This window comes from Myotis nattereri (assembly GCF_964212035.1).
Source record: "Myotis nattereri genome assembly, chromosome: 5".
NCBI lineage: Eukaryota > Metazoa > Chordata > Mammalia > Chiroptera > Vespertilionidae > Myotis > Myotis nattereri.
In genome coordinates this window covers 34,454,945-34,472,727 of record NC_138080.1, presented here as the reverse complement: position 1 = coordinate 34,472,727, position 17,783 = coordinate 34,454,945, and the positions used below count along the sequence as shown (strand labels likewise).

The following is a 17,783-nucleotide window of genomic DNA, read 5'->3' as shown; positions in this document are numbered from 1 at the left end:
TCAGCAGATGGGGCAATGAATTAGCTTTTCCGCCCTCACAGGGCAGCAGGACAGGCCTCGTGCCCTGCACAGCTCATTGTTTGGGGACTTGAATCAGACAAGACTGCATTGAATTCCCTGGCCAGTCAGGGCCACTAGGTTTGCTCTGCAGATGGAAAAAGCCATGGGCTTTGCTTTCTGTTCAAGGGCCTGTGTGATCAGAGCAGTCAGATGGGCTATGCAGCTTCCCATGGGCTCGGATTAGGTTCCCTGGTAGGGTAGCTGAAGGCTGTACTCAGCAGTGAGCAGGGCTACAAAGCAGTTTCCTGGCCAAGGGGGAGTGGGAGAACCAGCTCCAAAGGTGGCAAGGCTATTTGAGGTCTTCACTCAAGCTGACCTGTTCCCCGAGTTCCCTGGCTTTGCTCTGCGATCAGCTCTGCTGGTTCTCTTCTGCTCAAGCGTTGCCTGGCTATGCAGCTTCTAGGTGTTCCCAATGAGGCCTTCTGGTTGAGGAGCTGGGAGCTACATTCAGCTGTGAGCAAGCCTGTGACTCAGCTCCCTACCGGGTGGGGCAGACTAGGCTCTAGAGCTGGCAAAGCTCTTTGTTTGAAGACCTGGATCAGGCAGACCCGCATCCCACCGACTCCCTGGTCAGACTGCTGCTGCCTTGGCCCTGCAGATGAGCAAAGCAGCTGCAGTGGTTGGGACTGCTCCTTGGGCACTGCAGGTAGGAGCTCCGTCTGCCAAGGTCTGAGTGCTGGTTGGTACCAGCCCCTCCTCCCTTCTCCATCACAATTAGATTCCCAGTGCCCAAGCCCCACAGGTGCCCCTGCAATTCCTATGGGGCACGACCAGAGTAGGGCCCCATGAAGTGACCTCAGTTCCGGGGAGGCTAGATGTTGGCCCTGGGCTCTTCTCCCGCTGGAAGGACCTAGGCTCAGAGGCAGCCTCTGGGTGTGGTCCTGCACGAGCCTGGGGGAGGGACGATGTAGCCAGTGGGAAGCCGCTCCTCTTATCCTGCCAATGTGACGTTTTGGTCTCTGTGGTGCAGGGGAGGCTTTAGCCCACCCCCGTTTTCTAGAATTCTCTCAGTGGTGTCTTGTCCTGTTTGACAAGAGTTGTTCATTCTGTGAAGGGGAGCAAAGTCAAAAGGGACCTATGTCACCATCTTGGTGACCCCTCTCCTGTCATCTCTCTACTAATATTATTGGATCAAGGCTCTACCTTTATGACCCGCTTACCGTTACCTCCAAGAAGGCCCTATCGCAAATACAGTCCCATTGGGGGCAGGGGCTTCAATATATGAACTTGGTGGTGGTGGTGGGGGGGGGGGGGGGGGGGCACGGCACATTCAGTCCCTAACCAAGGAGTTTACTGATGCTGTGTAGCGGTCATCGGGGTTGTTTATTGAGAAGCTTATATAGGACGGTATTTTGGGGTCTTTTCTCTAGCGCGGGTTAGATTCTCCTGAAGAACCTTTCAATTTCTGGCCTGTAGGGAAAAGGTCTAGCCTCCAGCATTCTGAAAACGGATTTGGGGAGGATTCCAGTTAGTATGCATGAGCTCACTTCATCATCCTGTTTTATTACCTTGACCTTCAACTTTGTCTAGAGTTCTCTCATCCCAAGGTCTGTGTGACTCTCTTCAGAGTAAACTCCAGTCTATTGTTGAGGTGGAACTGAGCATCTGCTCCGTGGAGGAAATGGTATGGGGACCTAATTGCTGTCAAACAACTGCCATCAGTCTTCCTTGTTTTGGCGGCTACCCTTGCTCTTTAACGTGTGATGGTGTCAGTTTCAGGGGCTTTGAAGTTTCCGTGGTATCAATCAGCGGTCGCCAACTGGTGGTCCGTGAGGTCGAAAGGTTGGCAACCGCTGGTATAAACTGTATTGGCTTCAACCTTCTCCACTGCCCAGTAACTGCTGAGTTACTACTGTCCACCTGCTGTACAGCTTCCAGGTCTTATCCCTTTTGTCTTTTGTTCTTCCTGTTCTTGGAGATTTGTGGTGTTCATTTCTTTTAAAATCCCCTTTAGTCTTGTGTGAGCTTAGGGTGGGAGCAAAACTAGAGGAATATTCAGTCCTCTTATTTTAACCTAGCTTTCCTTCTTTTCTATGACAGTACATTAGTTTCAGTTCTCTAAGTAGGTTGATTACTTATTGCTGGTTCTTTCCACATTGTCCCTATTCTCAAGTTCTTTATTTGGATGTATCGCTTATCTGTATTTTTTCATCAAGTAGTTTTTCAAGTTGTGCCAAGAAGTGTCATAAGGAAGGTGGGGTGGAGGGCAGACAGTATCTGCTTAGGCCAGTGGTCGGCAAACTCGTTTAGTCAGCAGAGCCAAATATCAACAGTACAACGACTGAAATTTCTTTTGAGAGCCAAATTTTTTAAACTTAAACTATATAGGTAGGTACACTGTTAACAACTTAATTAGGGTACTCCTAAGGCTTAGGAAGAGCCACACTTAAGGGGCCAAAGAGCCGCAGTTTGCCGACCACGGTGCTAGGCAAATGTAGCTTCAAAAACCCCCATGCCTTTTCCCAATCCAATTGCTAGCCCCAAACCCATTCTTTTAGAAATTCTAGAGCCACCACTGCCCATAGGTATTAGAATCCTTGAAGCTTTCTGAGTTTTCAAACGTCAACGTGTTGCCTTTATGCTCGGCTCTCCACTCACTAGCTGTGGTCTTGGTTAATTTACTTACCTGTTTTGAACCCTGGCTTCTCATTTGTAAAATGGAGGCTGTAATTCCTGCCTCAGAGAAGAGTTGTGAGGTCAAGACTAGGCCTAACTGCTCAACAGATACTATTCCCTTTCTTTCTCTTTCCCCGTTTCCTCCCTTCCCTTTTCTTCAGGTAGATGTAAATGATCCTTTGCCTGCTGCCCCAACACCCCAAACACAGTGGTCCAAGACCCTAGTTCTTGCAAAGCCAGACAGAGGCAGAAGCCTCAAACCCAGGCAGCTGGCCACCAGGCCTGCTCTTTCTTGAGGGGTCCAAGGGCTGAGCCCTCCCCCCGCCCCGCCCCCCCCCCCCCCACCATGTTCTGATCGGGACAGTAGCTACTGTCACCTTCCTGGCGCTCACATTTGCTAATCTTCCGGACAATATGAGCCCTGTGCAAGCGGATAACCTTCTCTGCAGGCTTTAGCTGGCAAGGGAATTGTCTTGAAGCAGTAACGTCTATCAGGGGAGAAAACGTAAGGTACCGTCACCTCTAACCTCAATAAAAGCATGTTACGCTCCAGTACCTTTCAGTGAACCGGCAGCTTGACATTTTGTTTGATGGGACTTGTTCACCATCAAACGTGCTGCTGCCTTAATGGAAAAGGCCAAGCTGCCAGACAGGTTTCTCCTCCCCCACCTCCTGGACGGGAGTTACGAATGCGAATGCGACTGAAAGACTTGGCGGCAGAAGGAAAGGAAGGGACACCGAGGAAGCCTGCCGTGGCTGCCGTGGCTGCCGTGGCTGCACGGCTGCGTGTAGACAAAAACTTAAAGCAAATCTTTACTGCACACACAGTAATGTGTGCAGCCCTCATGCTTAATCATTCTAGTTGTTGTGAAAATAAGAATATGAAAGAATATAAGAGCCGAAACCAGTTTGGCTCAGTGGATAGAGAGCGTCGGCCTGTGGACTGAAAGGTCCCAGGTTCGATTCCGGTCAAGGGCATGTACCTGGGTTGTGGGCACATCCCCAGTGGGAGATGTGCAGGAGGCAGCTGATCGATGTTTCTCTCTCATCGATGTTTCTGTCTATCTCTCTCCCTTCCTCTCTGTGAAAAATCAATGAAATATATTAAAAAAAAAAAAGAATATAAGAGATGAAAGACCTGCTTAAGTAAGCTGTGGCAGCTGCAGACAGTGGAACGGTGGGTAGTTATTAAAAAGGACGAAGTAGAGCCATGTGCTCTGCCGTGAGATGTGCCATTATTTTGCCAAGTAAGGGTTACAGAGCAACACATGCAGTGCATTCTTTTAAATAAAACTGATTGTGTGTGTGTGTGTGTGGGGGGGGGGGGCGGGGGTGGCGGGATGGCGGGGGAGATGGATGGATGTTCATCGCAGTGCTTAGCACGGTTGCCTGTGATGGTGAGACTTCCGGTTATCCTGTGCTTTTCTGTTTTACTTCAAATTTTTTCCACAATGAGCATATGTAATTTTTAGAAAAAGCTGTTTTCATTTAAATAGAAAGAGCAGACTGATTGCTTTGCATTCTCTCCTGATGAAGCCGCTCACGCCCACTACCTGCCACTGTAAAACCTGAGACAGGACCTTCCTCGCAGGCTGGTGGTTGAGGGTGAAATGACATGGGCTGTTGGGTCCTCTTGAACGTAAGCCGCCTGAAACCTTTTCTCCCTAAGAAAGGAAATGGGAGGTAGGGGAGTGAGCAAGTCTGAGTCACTGGCTCAGGTCTGACTCCTAAACCCATTTAGTAGCTGAGATGGGGTTTCCCACTGGGCCGCTCCAGGGGCACGTGGCATGTGTGTGCGAGCCACAGACATTTTATAACTGGTTCTGACTGGAACTGGCAACGTGGTGGCCCTGTCTTTGGGCCGGTGTCCTTGCTTGTTAACTGGGGGGAGAACAGTGCTCACTCTAGGGCTGCAGTGAGGATCACCCAGGTAACGGATGTTCTGGTGCAGGGGCAGCGCACAGTGGGCCTGAGGAGGTGGTAGCTTCTTCCCTGAAGGAGGAGTGTGCTGGGCGCACAAGGAGTGTTCGAGGCCTGTGAAGACAGAGGTAGGAGACAACGCTGCAAACTTGGATGCAGATGGTTTGCTACTTTCGTAGGCATGTATTTGATGCAGGACTCCTTAAGGGGACACAGCTGCCAGCACACAGGGGAGACCAACAGCCACACTGACATCGGACAACTTGCTGGGGAGCCCCCAGAACTGTAGGGAGATTTAAACATGCGTTTTTGCTGTTGGAGTCTCAGCTGGTCTCTCGTCCTTCACAGTATGGTTTTGTCAATCTGCAACCCTAGACTTCTGTGAATGAAACAGAAGGACCGACAGGAGGAAGAAATGGCCTCAGAGACCAGATACTATTCTCTGACACTGGCAAGAAGTCAGATGCTACTGCCAATAGAGAACTTTGTTAAAATGGGACAGAGTCTGCCCCGTTAGATGTTAGTAACAGCTGGGACTTCTGGTGTTTTACTCTCCACAGGCCCTGCTCTCAGAACCTTACACGCATGAGCTCATTCAGGTCTCTGCATGGGGGAGGTACTCGTATGGCTTCCATTTTAGAGAGAGGAACTGTGCCGAGAGCCAGGGATTTACTGGCCCAAGGGCACACATCTGGCAGAAGCTACTGCATCAGAGTAACAATTGTTTCTATAGCAAATGGCATGGCTCAGGCAGCCTCTCAAATGTGACCGTATCTGACACTCACACTTACCCTGAGAGATGGGTGTGCATCTCACGTGGGAAACAGGAAGCTGCAGCTCAAGGTGAGGGACCTGCCCACATCCCCGAGTTAACGGAGGAGCCCAGGTTTGCAGAGCCTAGATCAAGAGGTCTTTCATAAACTCAGGGGTTTGTGAGTTCTTTATGAGTAAATGTTTTTCAATTTAATGATAGTCTCACAAAAAAATCTTTGGAAATGAAAATTTGCAATTTGAAAGATATTTTTAGAGAACAGGCTTTGTTTTTTGTTAGTCCTCACACAAGGATATTTTCCACTGATGTTCAGAGAGCGGAAGGGAGGGGGAAGACACAGCCAAGAGGGAAACATCGCTGTGAAAGAGACATCGGTATGTTGCCTCCTGCACGCACCCAGACTGAGGTTGGGGATCAAGCCTGCACCTGAGGTACGTGACCTTGACTGCAATGGAACCCACAACCCTTCAGTCTGCAGGCCAACACTCTGTCCTCTGAGCCAAACCGGCCAGGGCCATCTCAGGATTCTTTTGAGCCTGTGGAAATTTTTTCCTTTAAAGGGAGTTCATTCTTTCCCACATTTGAGAAACTGAGCCTTATTCTTTCACTGTGTGATATGGATCTTTTTTTTTTTTAATCTCATTTTCTATTCAAATAGATTTCAGTCTGTTCTTAATTTTATTTTTTTTAACTCTCCAGGTGATATCACAAGAAGCTGAACTAAGCAGAGCTATTTGGTTTGAGGTGGTTGCTCAGTTGTTCAATACAGATCAGGAACCCAAGGTGCAGCTCTCAAGGTTTCATACAAAGGCCGCAGGGTCCTGCTTAATGGATCTTTCTTATGAGGCAGCTGCTCTACTGAGGAGCAGCCATATCTGGGAGGGCCAGGCCGGCCAGGCCACCGGAGTGCCAAGCGCCATGAATGCCAGGAGAGGTCCTTGGCAGTCAGCAGAGAAGCTGGTTCTAGTGACAGAACGCTGCAGGGACTGCACGCCCAGGAAGCTTGAAAAGCTCCGCATCTTTGCTCAAGGCTAGGAGACTCACTCCTAGGACGGCTGGGGATGAGCTAGGTAGGTACTCCTGAGCCCTGAGATGAAAATCCAGATGAAACAATGACTTATCCATTAGAAACAGGCAATTATGTCTTAAAAACTTGCTCTAAACCGTCATTTTACAATGAACCTTACATGTGAAAGTCCTTTTACAACTTTACAAAGGACTTGTTTGCACCTTACACAGTTTGACACATGGAGTTAAGTAGGACAGATGAGAAATTGGAGGTGCAGAGACTTCGGTGGAGGCAAGCCTGGGCCAGCACGCTCTCCCTTCTAGCTCGTCATGTGTGCTAACAGCCATCACAGTATATGCTTTGTTAGCGTAACAGTTTTATTTTTAAAGGAAACACACACATAATTGAGAAGCAGCTAAGTGCCCTAAACTACGCTCATGGAAAGCCTCTGGCTCCACCGAGCCCACGGGAAGGCAGTGCATTGGCCTCGCGGCAGTTGGATGAAACGGCAGACGGCACCCAGGGGGAGGGAACAGTGTCAAAGGCTGGAAACAACCCTGTATATTCTGGCAAATGCCACCGCGTTTACAGGGAGAGGAAAACCCCTTACGTGATTCTTCTCTGTCTGTCGGTTTTATTTTTTGTACCTCTGAGAAGAGTCAATCCCATTTAATGATCCTTGTGAAACGCCACAGAAGCCGAGGGGCACAGGCTTCAACCATGCCCTCATGGACTGACCCTCTCCAGATGGAGTCTCCTTAGATAACCTGGAACTTACGAGACAGTTCAAGGTGGAGCTGGGAGAAGCCGATCTTTTTCCTATCTTTAGATTTGGGCCCGTTCTGCAGTACCGTTTTTAGTTTTGCTTTCATATGAGCTGAATTCTTATCTTTATCCATTTAAAGCAAACCGAAATTCATCTTAAAGAATTAAAATGCAGGGAACAGCTCCTGTGGGAGGGCATCTTTACTTAGGGCCACGCCACCTAAGACACGCATGCCTGACTCCGCCTGCTCAGGAGAGACAGAAGGAGAAGCCAATCGTTTCTCTGGGTGTAGGTGCTGCCCATACTGTTCTGCAGTTATAAAGAGAGTAGGAAGTAGAGACAAAAAACTGTGAAATTAAGGACGTTCGTAAGGGCCCACTGTAGAATGAAAAGGGCTGGTTTCAAGCTTGAAACATAAACATATGTCAACTCCTCTCTCCATCACAGTTACTACAAACATCACAGAAACCAGAATGACTTGCAATAAAAGGAAAGCTCATTTTCGTGTGCTGGAATGCTTCTGAGTTCAAGTCCAGAGGTCAAAATCGGTCAGTTTTCACGTGTTCAACCTGCCTTTTTGTCCCTATACCATATAAATAAGTTTCTCCTAACTTTGCTTCTACCCACCACCTAGTTTTATTTTATGAAGTATGGAACCCAAATGAGTTGACTAATTTGCTGTTGTCAGTCTGAGTAAGTCACTTGCTGGCCACATGCAGAATTTAGAAACTGGATACATGACTTAGCCTTGAAAACTGGAGTGACTTCTTGACAACACATAGGTCGGGGCACAGGAGCGCTGAGCGCCAGAAGCTCCATGCTTGGTCACCAGATGCCCGGTCGTGCCCTGAGAGCAGTTTCCAGTCTCCGCAGCTGCAGGATGAGGGTGAAGCTTCTTGCCAAGGGGACAGGGTAGGTCCATTTGCTTTGCTCAGCCTCTCTGTTGAATATTCAAGACACCTCCACTTCCTGCCAGAAACACTGCATCAGGTGGACTATTGGGGCTAATACTTTAGCGTCTTCACCATGTACGGGCCTTGCAACCGGTAGCCAATCTTTCTGTAATAATTCCTGGTGCCAACCCCTGTGAAGAAGCAAAACTATAAAAGTAAGAATCTCTACTATGCAAAACCATAGCAACCCTCAAAAGCCACCAAACACTCCCTCCTAGCCACTCACCCCTCTCCCACTCACAGACCACACTGCGTTTCAGATTGAATCTTACTTTAATAAGTTTGGACCATTTCTATTATTTTGAATTCAAGGTGCTGTCTTTCAGAGGCTGTGTATGTGAGATGTCTTCACTCCAATGAAGCCCAACAGCAGTATGCTTTCTAGGAAGCTGAGAGACCAGAGGTGCGGGAAGACGGGGTTTCCACAGAGCGCCAGGAGCAAAGGTACACTGCGCTTTACCCCCAGAGCCTACTCACTCCTCGCGAGTGACAACTTCAGCAAAATATCATCAGTCACATTAAGACTAATGAAATTAAGTTGCATTAATTTATAGTTTTGTTTTTATTGACTGATTTGATACACGATCAGTATAAGCACCAGGAGTTTATACCAGTTTTATGTTTGCAAACATTGCAGGAACATTAGCTAATTTAGGTTGATCCAAAGTACACCACCATCAAGAAGCTGAGCCCTTGAAGAAACCGGTTTGGCTCAGCGGATAGAGCGTCGGCCTGCGGACTGAAAGGTCCCAGGTTCGATTCCGGTCAAGGGCATGTACCTGGGTTGCGGGCACATCCCCAGTAGGAGATGTGCAGGAGGCAGCTGATCGATGTTTCTCTCTCATCGATGTTTCTAACTCTCTATCTCTCTCCCTTCCTCTCTGTAAAAAATCAATAAAATATATTTAAAAAAAAAAAAAAAAGAAGCTGAGCCCATAGGAAGATAAAGCATGGCTTATGTAATGGTCTCTTAGAGGGTGGTTAAGAGAATGGGCTTTTGAGCCGCTAGAGAAGGCCCGGACCTGTCATTTTAACGTCTGTAACGATGTTCCTATGTGTTAAGGATGCTGAGTATTTATGAGGTAGTCCATGAAATGTGATTAGTCTAGAGCCTGGAAAAGGCCAATTCCTCAGAAACATTGGCTGTTATTGTTATTGTTTTAAAGCTTTTCATGATCTAGTATCTGATTATATTTCCATCTTCTGCAACTACTCTCTCCTTAAACACTATGCTCCAGGCTGGAGTGAATTTTTAATTTTTCTAAGTTCCTGTGAGTGTCTGCCTCTTTCCTCATGTTGTTCCCTCTGGCAAATTAACTGAACCTCAGGAGGGAGTTGTGGGAACCTACAATTTATAGCCCGTTGGTTAGAAGCACAGGTAACAACCTAGACTCGTGACTGGAATCTGGAGTGGGAGCAGTCTTGTGTGACTGAGCCCTTCAGCTGTGAGATCTGTCATTATCTCCAGGGAGATAGTGTCGGACTTGAGCTAAATTGTAGGACACCCAGCTGGTGTTGCAGAACTGCCTGATGTGTGGAAACCTATATGTCACGGGTCGGTAGTGTGGTCGTATTCAGAGCACTTTGTGTGACGTAAATGAAAACCAGAGTTTTCCTTACAGTGCTTTGCCCTCCACAATGGACCGTGATGGCTCCTGCCTCTTACGCAGGGCAAGCTCCATGTATCTTGTTCATCACTTTGTATCGCTAGTGATCAGTACTGTGCATGAAATCAAGTTAACTTAGTTCTCTCAAGTCTGGCCTAATTCTTTGGCCTAAACGTTTGCTATTTAGGAATAGGATTTCCTACCTCCTTCAAAAATTTTCAGGTACTAAATGGAACTGATGCAATGGGGCTAACAGAACCATATCTTGTGATAACAGGTCACTAGAGAATTACCCTTTTAATCCAAGGATTGCTGTTACTCATAACCTTGTACAATATCACCTTGTCTTTGCATTCTAATCATTACTTCAGTTCAACATTGTGGCCTGGGCTAGAGCGAGGAGAAGACATGAAGTCTAATGTGTCAGGCAGTACAGCTCAGACCACTGAATACAGGAAGACTTCTCAAAACCCCACAGAGGGGTACGGACACTTTATCAGATCCTCTCTCCATCAGCATATCCTATGACCCAGCATTTATACTGTCAAGTGAAAAGAAGAATTCTTACATCCAACAAATGACATGTATTCATAATATCCCCAAAATCTATCAATAGAATAGATAAATCGTGGTATTTTAAAAAAAATGGAATACTGTGCAGCAATGAAAAATGTACAGCTATCTGCAACAACATGGGTGAATATCATACCTTGTTTTGCATGAAAGAAACTAGATATAAAAGATTCCATTGCCCTGGCCAGTTTGGCTCAGTGAATAGAGGGTTGGCCTAAGGGTTTGATTCCCAGGTTAAATCCTTACCCATCTCCCTGTCTCCCCCTCCTCCCTGCCTTCCACTCTCTCTAAAAATCAATGGAAAAAATAACCTTGGGTGAGCATTAAAAAAAAAAAAGATTCCATCAGATAAAGGCAAAACTAATTTTATGGTGACAGAAATTAGAATATTGGTTAAATTTGGAAGATAATATGGACAGAGTTCTCAAAATGTATCTTGATCTGAATTAGTAGTTACATGGGAACATACACATGCACAAACTAATTAAGCAGTACACTTAAAATGTATTTTATTGCATGTATGTTATATCTCAATTTAAAAAACATCCATTTAATAGAGGTTTCAATATGTTTTAAAAGCTCTATTTTGCCCAAAGAATTCTGTGAAAGAAGGCAGGAGGAGCAGGAAGAGAGGCAGAATGACCACTCTATCACAGAGATGCCTCTGGAGTCATTCAATGCAGTGCTTTCCACTTCTAGAGTCCTACCTGCTAGAAACGATTCTTCCCTTTCCCTTCTCCCACTTGAAAACCCACATTCAAACTGAACTAGGCTCTGTGGCATAGCAGCATTTAATAGAGAACAGGAACGTCAATGTTAAAACCCGACTTTTCCTCATCTTCAGTTACAGGTAGATAGTATTAGCATGGGCAGGTGAAACTAAGGATTTTGATCAAAGGAGAGACATGACTGACTTATACTGTATTTGAAAGAGATCAGTCTGACTGCTGTTTTGAGAACAGAATGAAAGAAAGCTCCAAGAGGTCAGGGAGTTTGATCTGTTCTAGTCACTGCAGAACTGCTAGGACCAGGAGCAATACCTGGCACATATTTAAAAACTCCAATATTTTTTCTTTTTTAAAAAAATATATTTTATTGATTTTTTTACAGAGAGGAAGGGAGAGGGATAGAGAGTTAGAAACATCGATCAGCTGCCTCCTGCACACCCTCTACTGGGGATGTGCCCACAACTAAGGTACATGCCCTTGACCGGAATCGAACCTAGGAACTTTCAGTCCGCAGGCCAATGCTCTATCCACTGAGCCAAACTGGTTAGGGCTCCAATATTTTTTTTCAATGAATAAGTGATCAAGGGCAGAAACAGTGAGACCGGTTAAACTACTGCGATAATCCAGGAAGATACGGAAGTGGCTCAGAGCAAAGTCATGGTGGTGAAAAGTAGGCGGAGTCTGGAAACATTTTTAAGGCAGGGTCAAAAGAAAATAATCTGTTGACGTACATAGGGTCTGACATAAGGAGAGGGTTTTTGGCCTGAGTGACGGGAGGGTTTGGAGAAAAGAGAACTTGCCACCATGAGACTGGAAAGACAGTGGAGGAGGGAGGAGGGAGGTGGGAGGAGCTCGGTGCTGGCCATGCTGCTGAAGGAATGGCTGTTAGATATTCAAATGCAGATGCTGAGCAATACGGGACTCTGGACGCCTTTCTTGGTCTTAAAAAGAGAGATGGAGAAAGACGGTCTCTCTTCATGGCTGTCGTGTTGGAAAGTAATTTCTGCCGGGGCAGATGTCTTGCAAGGGGACCTGCCTGAGGATGAAGCTGATGTGTGGAGGATGGCAGAGCAGACAGATGAAGACAACCTGGGTCTCTTATTGCTACCGCTGAAACCATGAATTCGCCCAACCCTGAAGCTACTCTAACGATGAAGTTGTTATGAAATAATGTTTTCCATTTAGTTTAAGCCACTTTGGGGGGACAATTGTTTGTACCGTGGTAAAATAGATAACATTTACCATTTTAACCAATTTCAAGTGTACAGTATAGTGGTATTAAGTACATTTACATTGCTGTGCAACCCTCACCACCGCCATCTCCAGAACTCTTCATCTTGTAAAACACACTCCATACCCCAATCCTTCTTCCCCGGCCGTCTCTGGCAACCACCATTCTACTTTCTGTCCCTATGAATTTGGTTACTGTAGGAGCCTCTTGTAAGTGGGATCATACGTATTTGTCCTTTTGTGACTGGTTTATCTCACTATATCTTCAAGGTTCCTCCACGGTGACTTTATGCCATTTTGAGTTTTCTCTTACTGAAAATATTACAACTGGCATGTCAGCTTAAGGGCAGCAACTGATAAACACATGAGGTCACGTCACCATTTAAAATCAGAATTCAGCCCTGGCTGGGGTTGCACAGTGGTTAGAACGGCAGCCAGCGCACCAAAGGGTCATAGGTTTGATTTGATTCCAAGTCAAGGGCATGTACCTGGGATACAGGTTTGATCCCTGGCTCCGGTTGGGACTCATGTGGGAAGCAACCAATCTATGTATCTCTCTCTACCCTTCTGTTCTCTTTAAGGATCAATGGAAAATATCGTTGGGTGAGGATTAAAAAAATCAATTCAGAGGGGGTAGATCAGACTATGCTACTCTCTTATTTAAAATTGCTAAGGGCGAGTCCCAAGATAAAGCTCAAATTTCTTGGCCTGATATACAGCCTTTCATGCCCAGTCTGGTTTGCCCTTCAGCTTTAGTTCCTGACACAAATGACCTTTCCCTATCCAAAAAGAAGCTGGGATTCATAACCCCGTCTTGATGCTAGCTGGTCTATCGTTTTGGTATTCATGCTTTATTTCACTCTGGAGGCATCTCCATACTGTCTACCTCCCCTCCTAGAATTAAGTTCTTATTGCTGTGCTTTATTTCATTTTGGGGGGCACCTCCATACTGTCCTAGAATTAAGTTCTTTGAAGTCAATGATGTCCATCATTAGGACTTAGCACAGTACAGTGTCTAGCATGTAATCCACATGCAATAAATGCTTGCAGATTTACTGTCCAGGCATACCACGTTTTATTGTGCTTTGCTTTACTGTGCTTCACTCTAAATGAACTTCACAGAGACTGTTTTCATCAACACTGAGGCAAAGTCCTCCACCAGCAAAAGGATTATGAATTAACACCATTAAAATGTCCATACTACCCAAAGCAATCTACAGATTCAATGCAAACCCTGTAAGATACTAATGGATTTTTTTCACAGAACTAGAATAGCCCTAAAATTTATATGGAACCACAAAAGACCCCGAATAGCCAAAATAATCTTGAGAAAGAAGAACAAAGTTGGATGTATCCTGCTACCTGACATCAAACTATACCACAGGCTATAGTAAGCGAAACAGCAAGGTACTGGCATAAAAACAAACACAGAGATCAATGGAACAGAATAGAGAGCCTAGAAATCAACCCAAACCGATATGCTCACTTAATCTATGAAAAGGAGGCAAGAATATACCAGTATGCAAGGGGGTAAAAATAATCTCTTAAATAGTGTTAGGAAAACTGGAGAGACACATGCAAAAGCATGAAACTGGACCACTTTCTTTTACTACATGCAAGAATAAACTCAAAATGGACTCAATACTTAAATCTAAGACCCGGAATCATAGAAGAAAATAGGCAGTAAACAATCTGAAATCGCTCCTAGTAACATACATATTTTTAGCTATATATCTCCTTGGGCAAGGGAAACAAAAAGAAAAAACAAATGTTTGATATTGAACTATAGAGCCTTTTGCACAGCAAAGAAAACCATCAACAAAAAAGACAACCCACTGAATGGGAGAAGATAGTCACCAATGATACATATGATAGAGTTAAAATTCAAATATTTAAGGAATTCAATCTGACTAAAAAATGAGCAGAGAAACTAAAAATCGATATTTCTCCCAAGAGGACATACAAATGGCCAAAAGACATATTAAAAGATGTTCAAAATCACTAATCATCAGGGAAATGCAAATTAAAACCACAATAAGGTATATCACCTGACACCTGTCAGAATAGCTATCATCAATAAATCAACAAGTGTTGGAGAGGATATGGAGAAAAGGGAATCCTTGTGCACTGTTAGAACTATAAAATGGTGTAGCCACTATGGAAACAGTATGGAGATGCCCCCCAAAATTAAAAATAGAACTACCATATGACCTAGAAATTCCACTTCTGGGTATTTATCTAAAGAAATCCAAAACACTTATTTGAAAAGATATGCTCCCCTATGTTCATTGCAGCATTATTTACAATAGCCAAGCTATGGAAGCAACCTAAGTGCCCATTAACAGAGGATGGATAAAGAAGATGTGGTACATATGTACAGTGGGCTATTACTCGGCTATTAAAAAGAATAAAACCTTCCCATTAGTGACAACATGGCAAATACCATCTGATTTCATTTTTATGTGAAATCTCAAATAAAAACCCCAAAATAGAAATAAGCTCATAGAGAACAAACTGATGATTGCCAGATGGGAGGGGGTTTGAGTGAAAAAGATGAAGGAATTAAAAAATAAAAATTGCCAGTTATAAAAATAGTCACAGGAATGTCAAGTCAATAATATTTTAGTAACTCTGTATATTGTCAGATGGCTACTAGACTTACTGGGGTAATAACTATGTAAATTATATAAATGTCTAATTACTATTATACACTTAAAACTAATATATTGTATGTCAACTGTACTTTTAAAAAAATTTCAAAACCTTAAAGACTCCATCAAAAAACTAGATTTAATAATTTTGTATCCTGCTACATTGCCAAAGTCATTTAACATCCAAAAATCTATGGCTTTTTTATATACCAATAATAACCTAACAGAAAGAGAAACTAAAAAAATCCCATTTACCATTGAAACAAAAAAATTAAGATAGGTAGGAATAAACTTAACTAAGGAAGTAAAAGACGTGTACTTGGAAAACTACAGGACGTTGAAAAAAGAGATAGAGGAAGACATACCAGAGCAGAAGAATATACTGTGTTCATGGATTGGTAGAATCAACATCATCAGAATGTCCATACTACCCAAAGCAATCTATAGATTCAATGCAATCCCCATTAAAATACCAACAGCATATTTCACAGACCTAGAACAAACTCTCCAAAAATATACATGGAATAAAAAAAGACCCCGAATACCGACAGCAATCCTGAGAAAGAAGAACAAAGTTGGAGGGATCACAATACCAGGTATCAAGCTATATTACAAAGCCACTGTTCTCAAAACTGCTTGGTACTGGCACAAGAACAGACATATAGACCAATGGAATAAAATAGAGAACCCAGAAATCGACCCAAACCACTATGCCCAATTAATATTTGACAAAGGAGGCAAGAGCATACAATGGAGTCAAGACAGCCTCTTCAATAAATGGTGTTGGGAAAATTGGACAGATACATCCAAAAAAAATAAAACTAGATCACTAACTTACACCATACACAAAAATAAATTCAAAATGGATAAAAGACTTAAATATAGGACGGGAAACCATAAAAATCTTAGAAGAATCCATAGGTAGCAATATGTTTACCAGTACAGCTTCTCAGACAATGGAAAGTAAGGAGAAAGTAAACAAATGGGACTACATCAAAATAAAAAGCTTCTACACAGCAAAAGGAACCATCAACAAAACAAGAGAACCCACTTCACGGGAGAACATATTTGCCAATGTTACAGCCAATAAGGGTTTAATCTCCAAAATTTATAGGAACTCCTAACAACTTAACAAAAAGAAGATAAACAATCCAATCAAAAAATGGGCAACGTACCTAAATAGATACTTTTCGAAAGAAGACAGAAGGAAGGCCAAGAGATATGAAAAAAGGCTCAATGTCACTAATCATCCGAGAGATGCAAATCAAAATGACAATGAGGTACCATCTCACACCTGTCAGAATGGCTATCATCAACAAATCAACAAATGACAAATGCTGGAGAGGATGTGGAAAAAAAGGAACACTCCTTCACTGCTGGTGGGAATGCAGACTGGTGCAGCCACTGTGGGAAACAGTATGGAATTTTCTCAAAAAATTAAAAATGGAACTTCCATTTGACCCAGTAATCCCACTTCTAGGAATATATCCCAAGAAATCAGAAAGGATATATGCACCCTTATGTTCATAGCAGGACAATTTACAATAGCTAAGATTTGGAAACAGCCTAAATGCCCATTAGCAGATGAGTGGATTAGAAAACTATGGTACATCTACACAATGGAATACTATGCTGCTATTAAAAAAGAACTCTTACCATTTGCAACAGCAAGGATGAACCTGGAGAACATTATGTTAAGTGAAATAAGCCAGTTGGAGATAGATAAATACCACATGATCTCACTCATTTGTGGAATATAATGAACAACATATATTGAACAAAAAGAGATCCAGAGACAGAGAAGCATCAGACTGTTAAACCTCAGAGGGAAGGCAGGGGAGTGGTTAAGAGATCAACCAAAGGACTTGTATGCATGCGTATGAGCATAACCAATGGACACAGACAGTAGGGGGTTGAGGGCATGTGCTGGAGAGTGGGTGTGGCCAGGGAGAGGTCAATGGGGGAGAAAGGAGACACATGTAATACTTTAAACAATAAATAATTTAAATTAAAAAGAAAATACTTTACCATTGTCCCTTCAATAATTAGGTGTGGCCTGCACAGTTCAAACAAGTGTTGTTCAAGGGGCAATTGTAGTTTGGATGGGCAGTTGGGGATGGAGGGCTGACTTGGTTATACACCGATTTTCGACTGTGCAGGTGGGCGGTCAGTGCCCCTAACACCAGCGTTGTTCAAGGGTCAACAGTACTTCCCCAAACATGGCACAAGCTACATCTGTCTACCACAAACAGCAGCAGCGGTGAGAGAGAAGCAGTTCCCATGTCTTACATGGGACTAGACAGCTGCTAGATAACCAGAGTGCAGTGATCGAGAGAGCCCTGATTTCCCAGGCTTGCCGGTTAAAAGAATATCTTTATTGGGGCATAACTAAGGAATGATTCCAACCGAGCATCCAGGTGCCCCGGGTCTCTACTCCCACCTGTGCTTTCACCTTTCACAGGCGGTGGGCCCAGTACTAGCACAAACTTGAGAGGCACCAGGGCTTTTTGAAGGAAAGGCTTATTTTTGAGCTCTTATCCTTGTTCTTATCTTTTCAATAACATGCCGTAGCACTGTGATGGAAAGTCTATTTCTGGACCCTTTGGGAAGCTTTAAACATTTTGGGGAAAGATGTCTGACCTCTAGCCAGTCTGGACTGCAACCACTTTTTACTTAAAAATTCCCCATTTGTCTTTCTTTGTGCCTCGTGCTTGAAAAAAAAAAGATCTCTCCCCGCCCCCACTCCCCCCAATTTCTACAATCTACAGAACAGGCTGGCAAAAATATTAGTGTTGTTAGCCCCCTGAGAAAGGAACACACCATCACCTGGGCTGGATGGAGACCACATTCTGTCTCCTCTCCATGCTTTTCGGGCTCCTGGACAGCCCTGGTCACAGT

The 17,783-nt window shown here is 44.2% G+C and overlaps 1 protein-coding gene across 1 annotated transcript in view; it reads right to left on the bottom strand.

Moving 5' to 3' along the window:
• Positions 1-5,951: 5,951 nt before the first annotated feature.
• The window catches only part of ELP3 (elongator acetyltransferase complex subunit 3), a 93,948-nt gene continuing 82,116 nt past the window's right edge, over positions 5,952-17,783 (bottom strand). Inside the window, exon 15 of the mRNA XM_081092872.1 lies at positions 5,952-8,227. Within this exon, the coding sequence (XP_080948998.1) occupies positions 8,148-8,227 (80 nt within the window). The 3' untranslated portion in view covers positions 5,952-8,147. The remainder of the gene's footprint in view (positions 8,228-17,783) is intronic.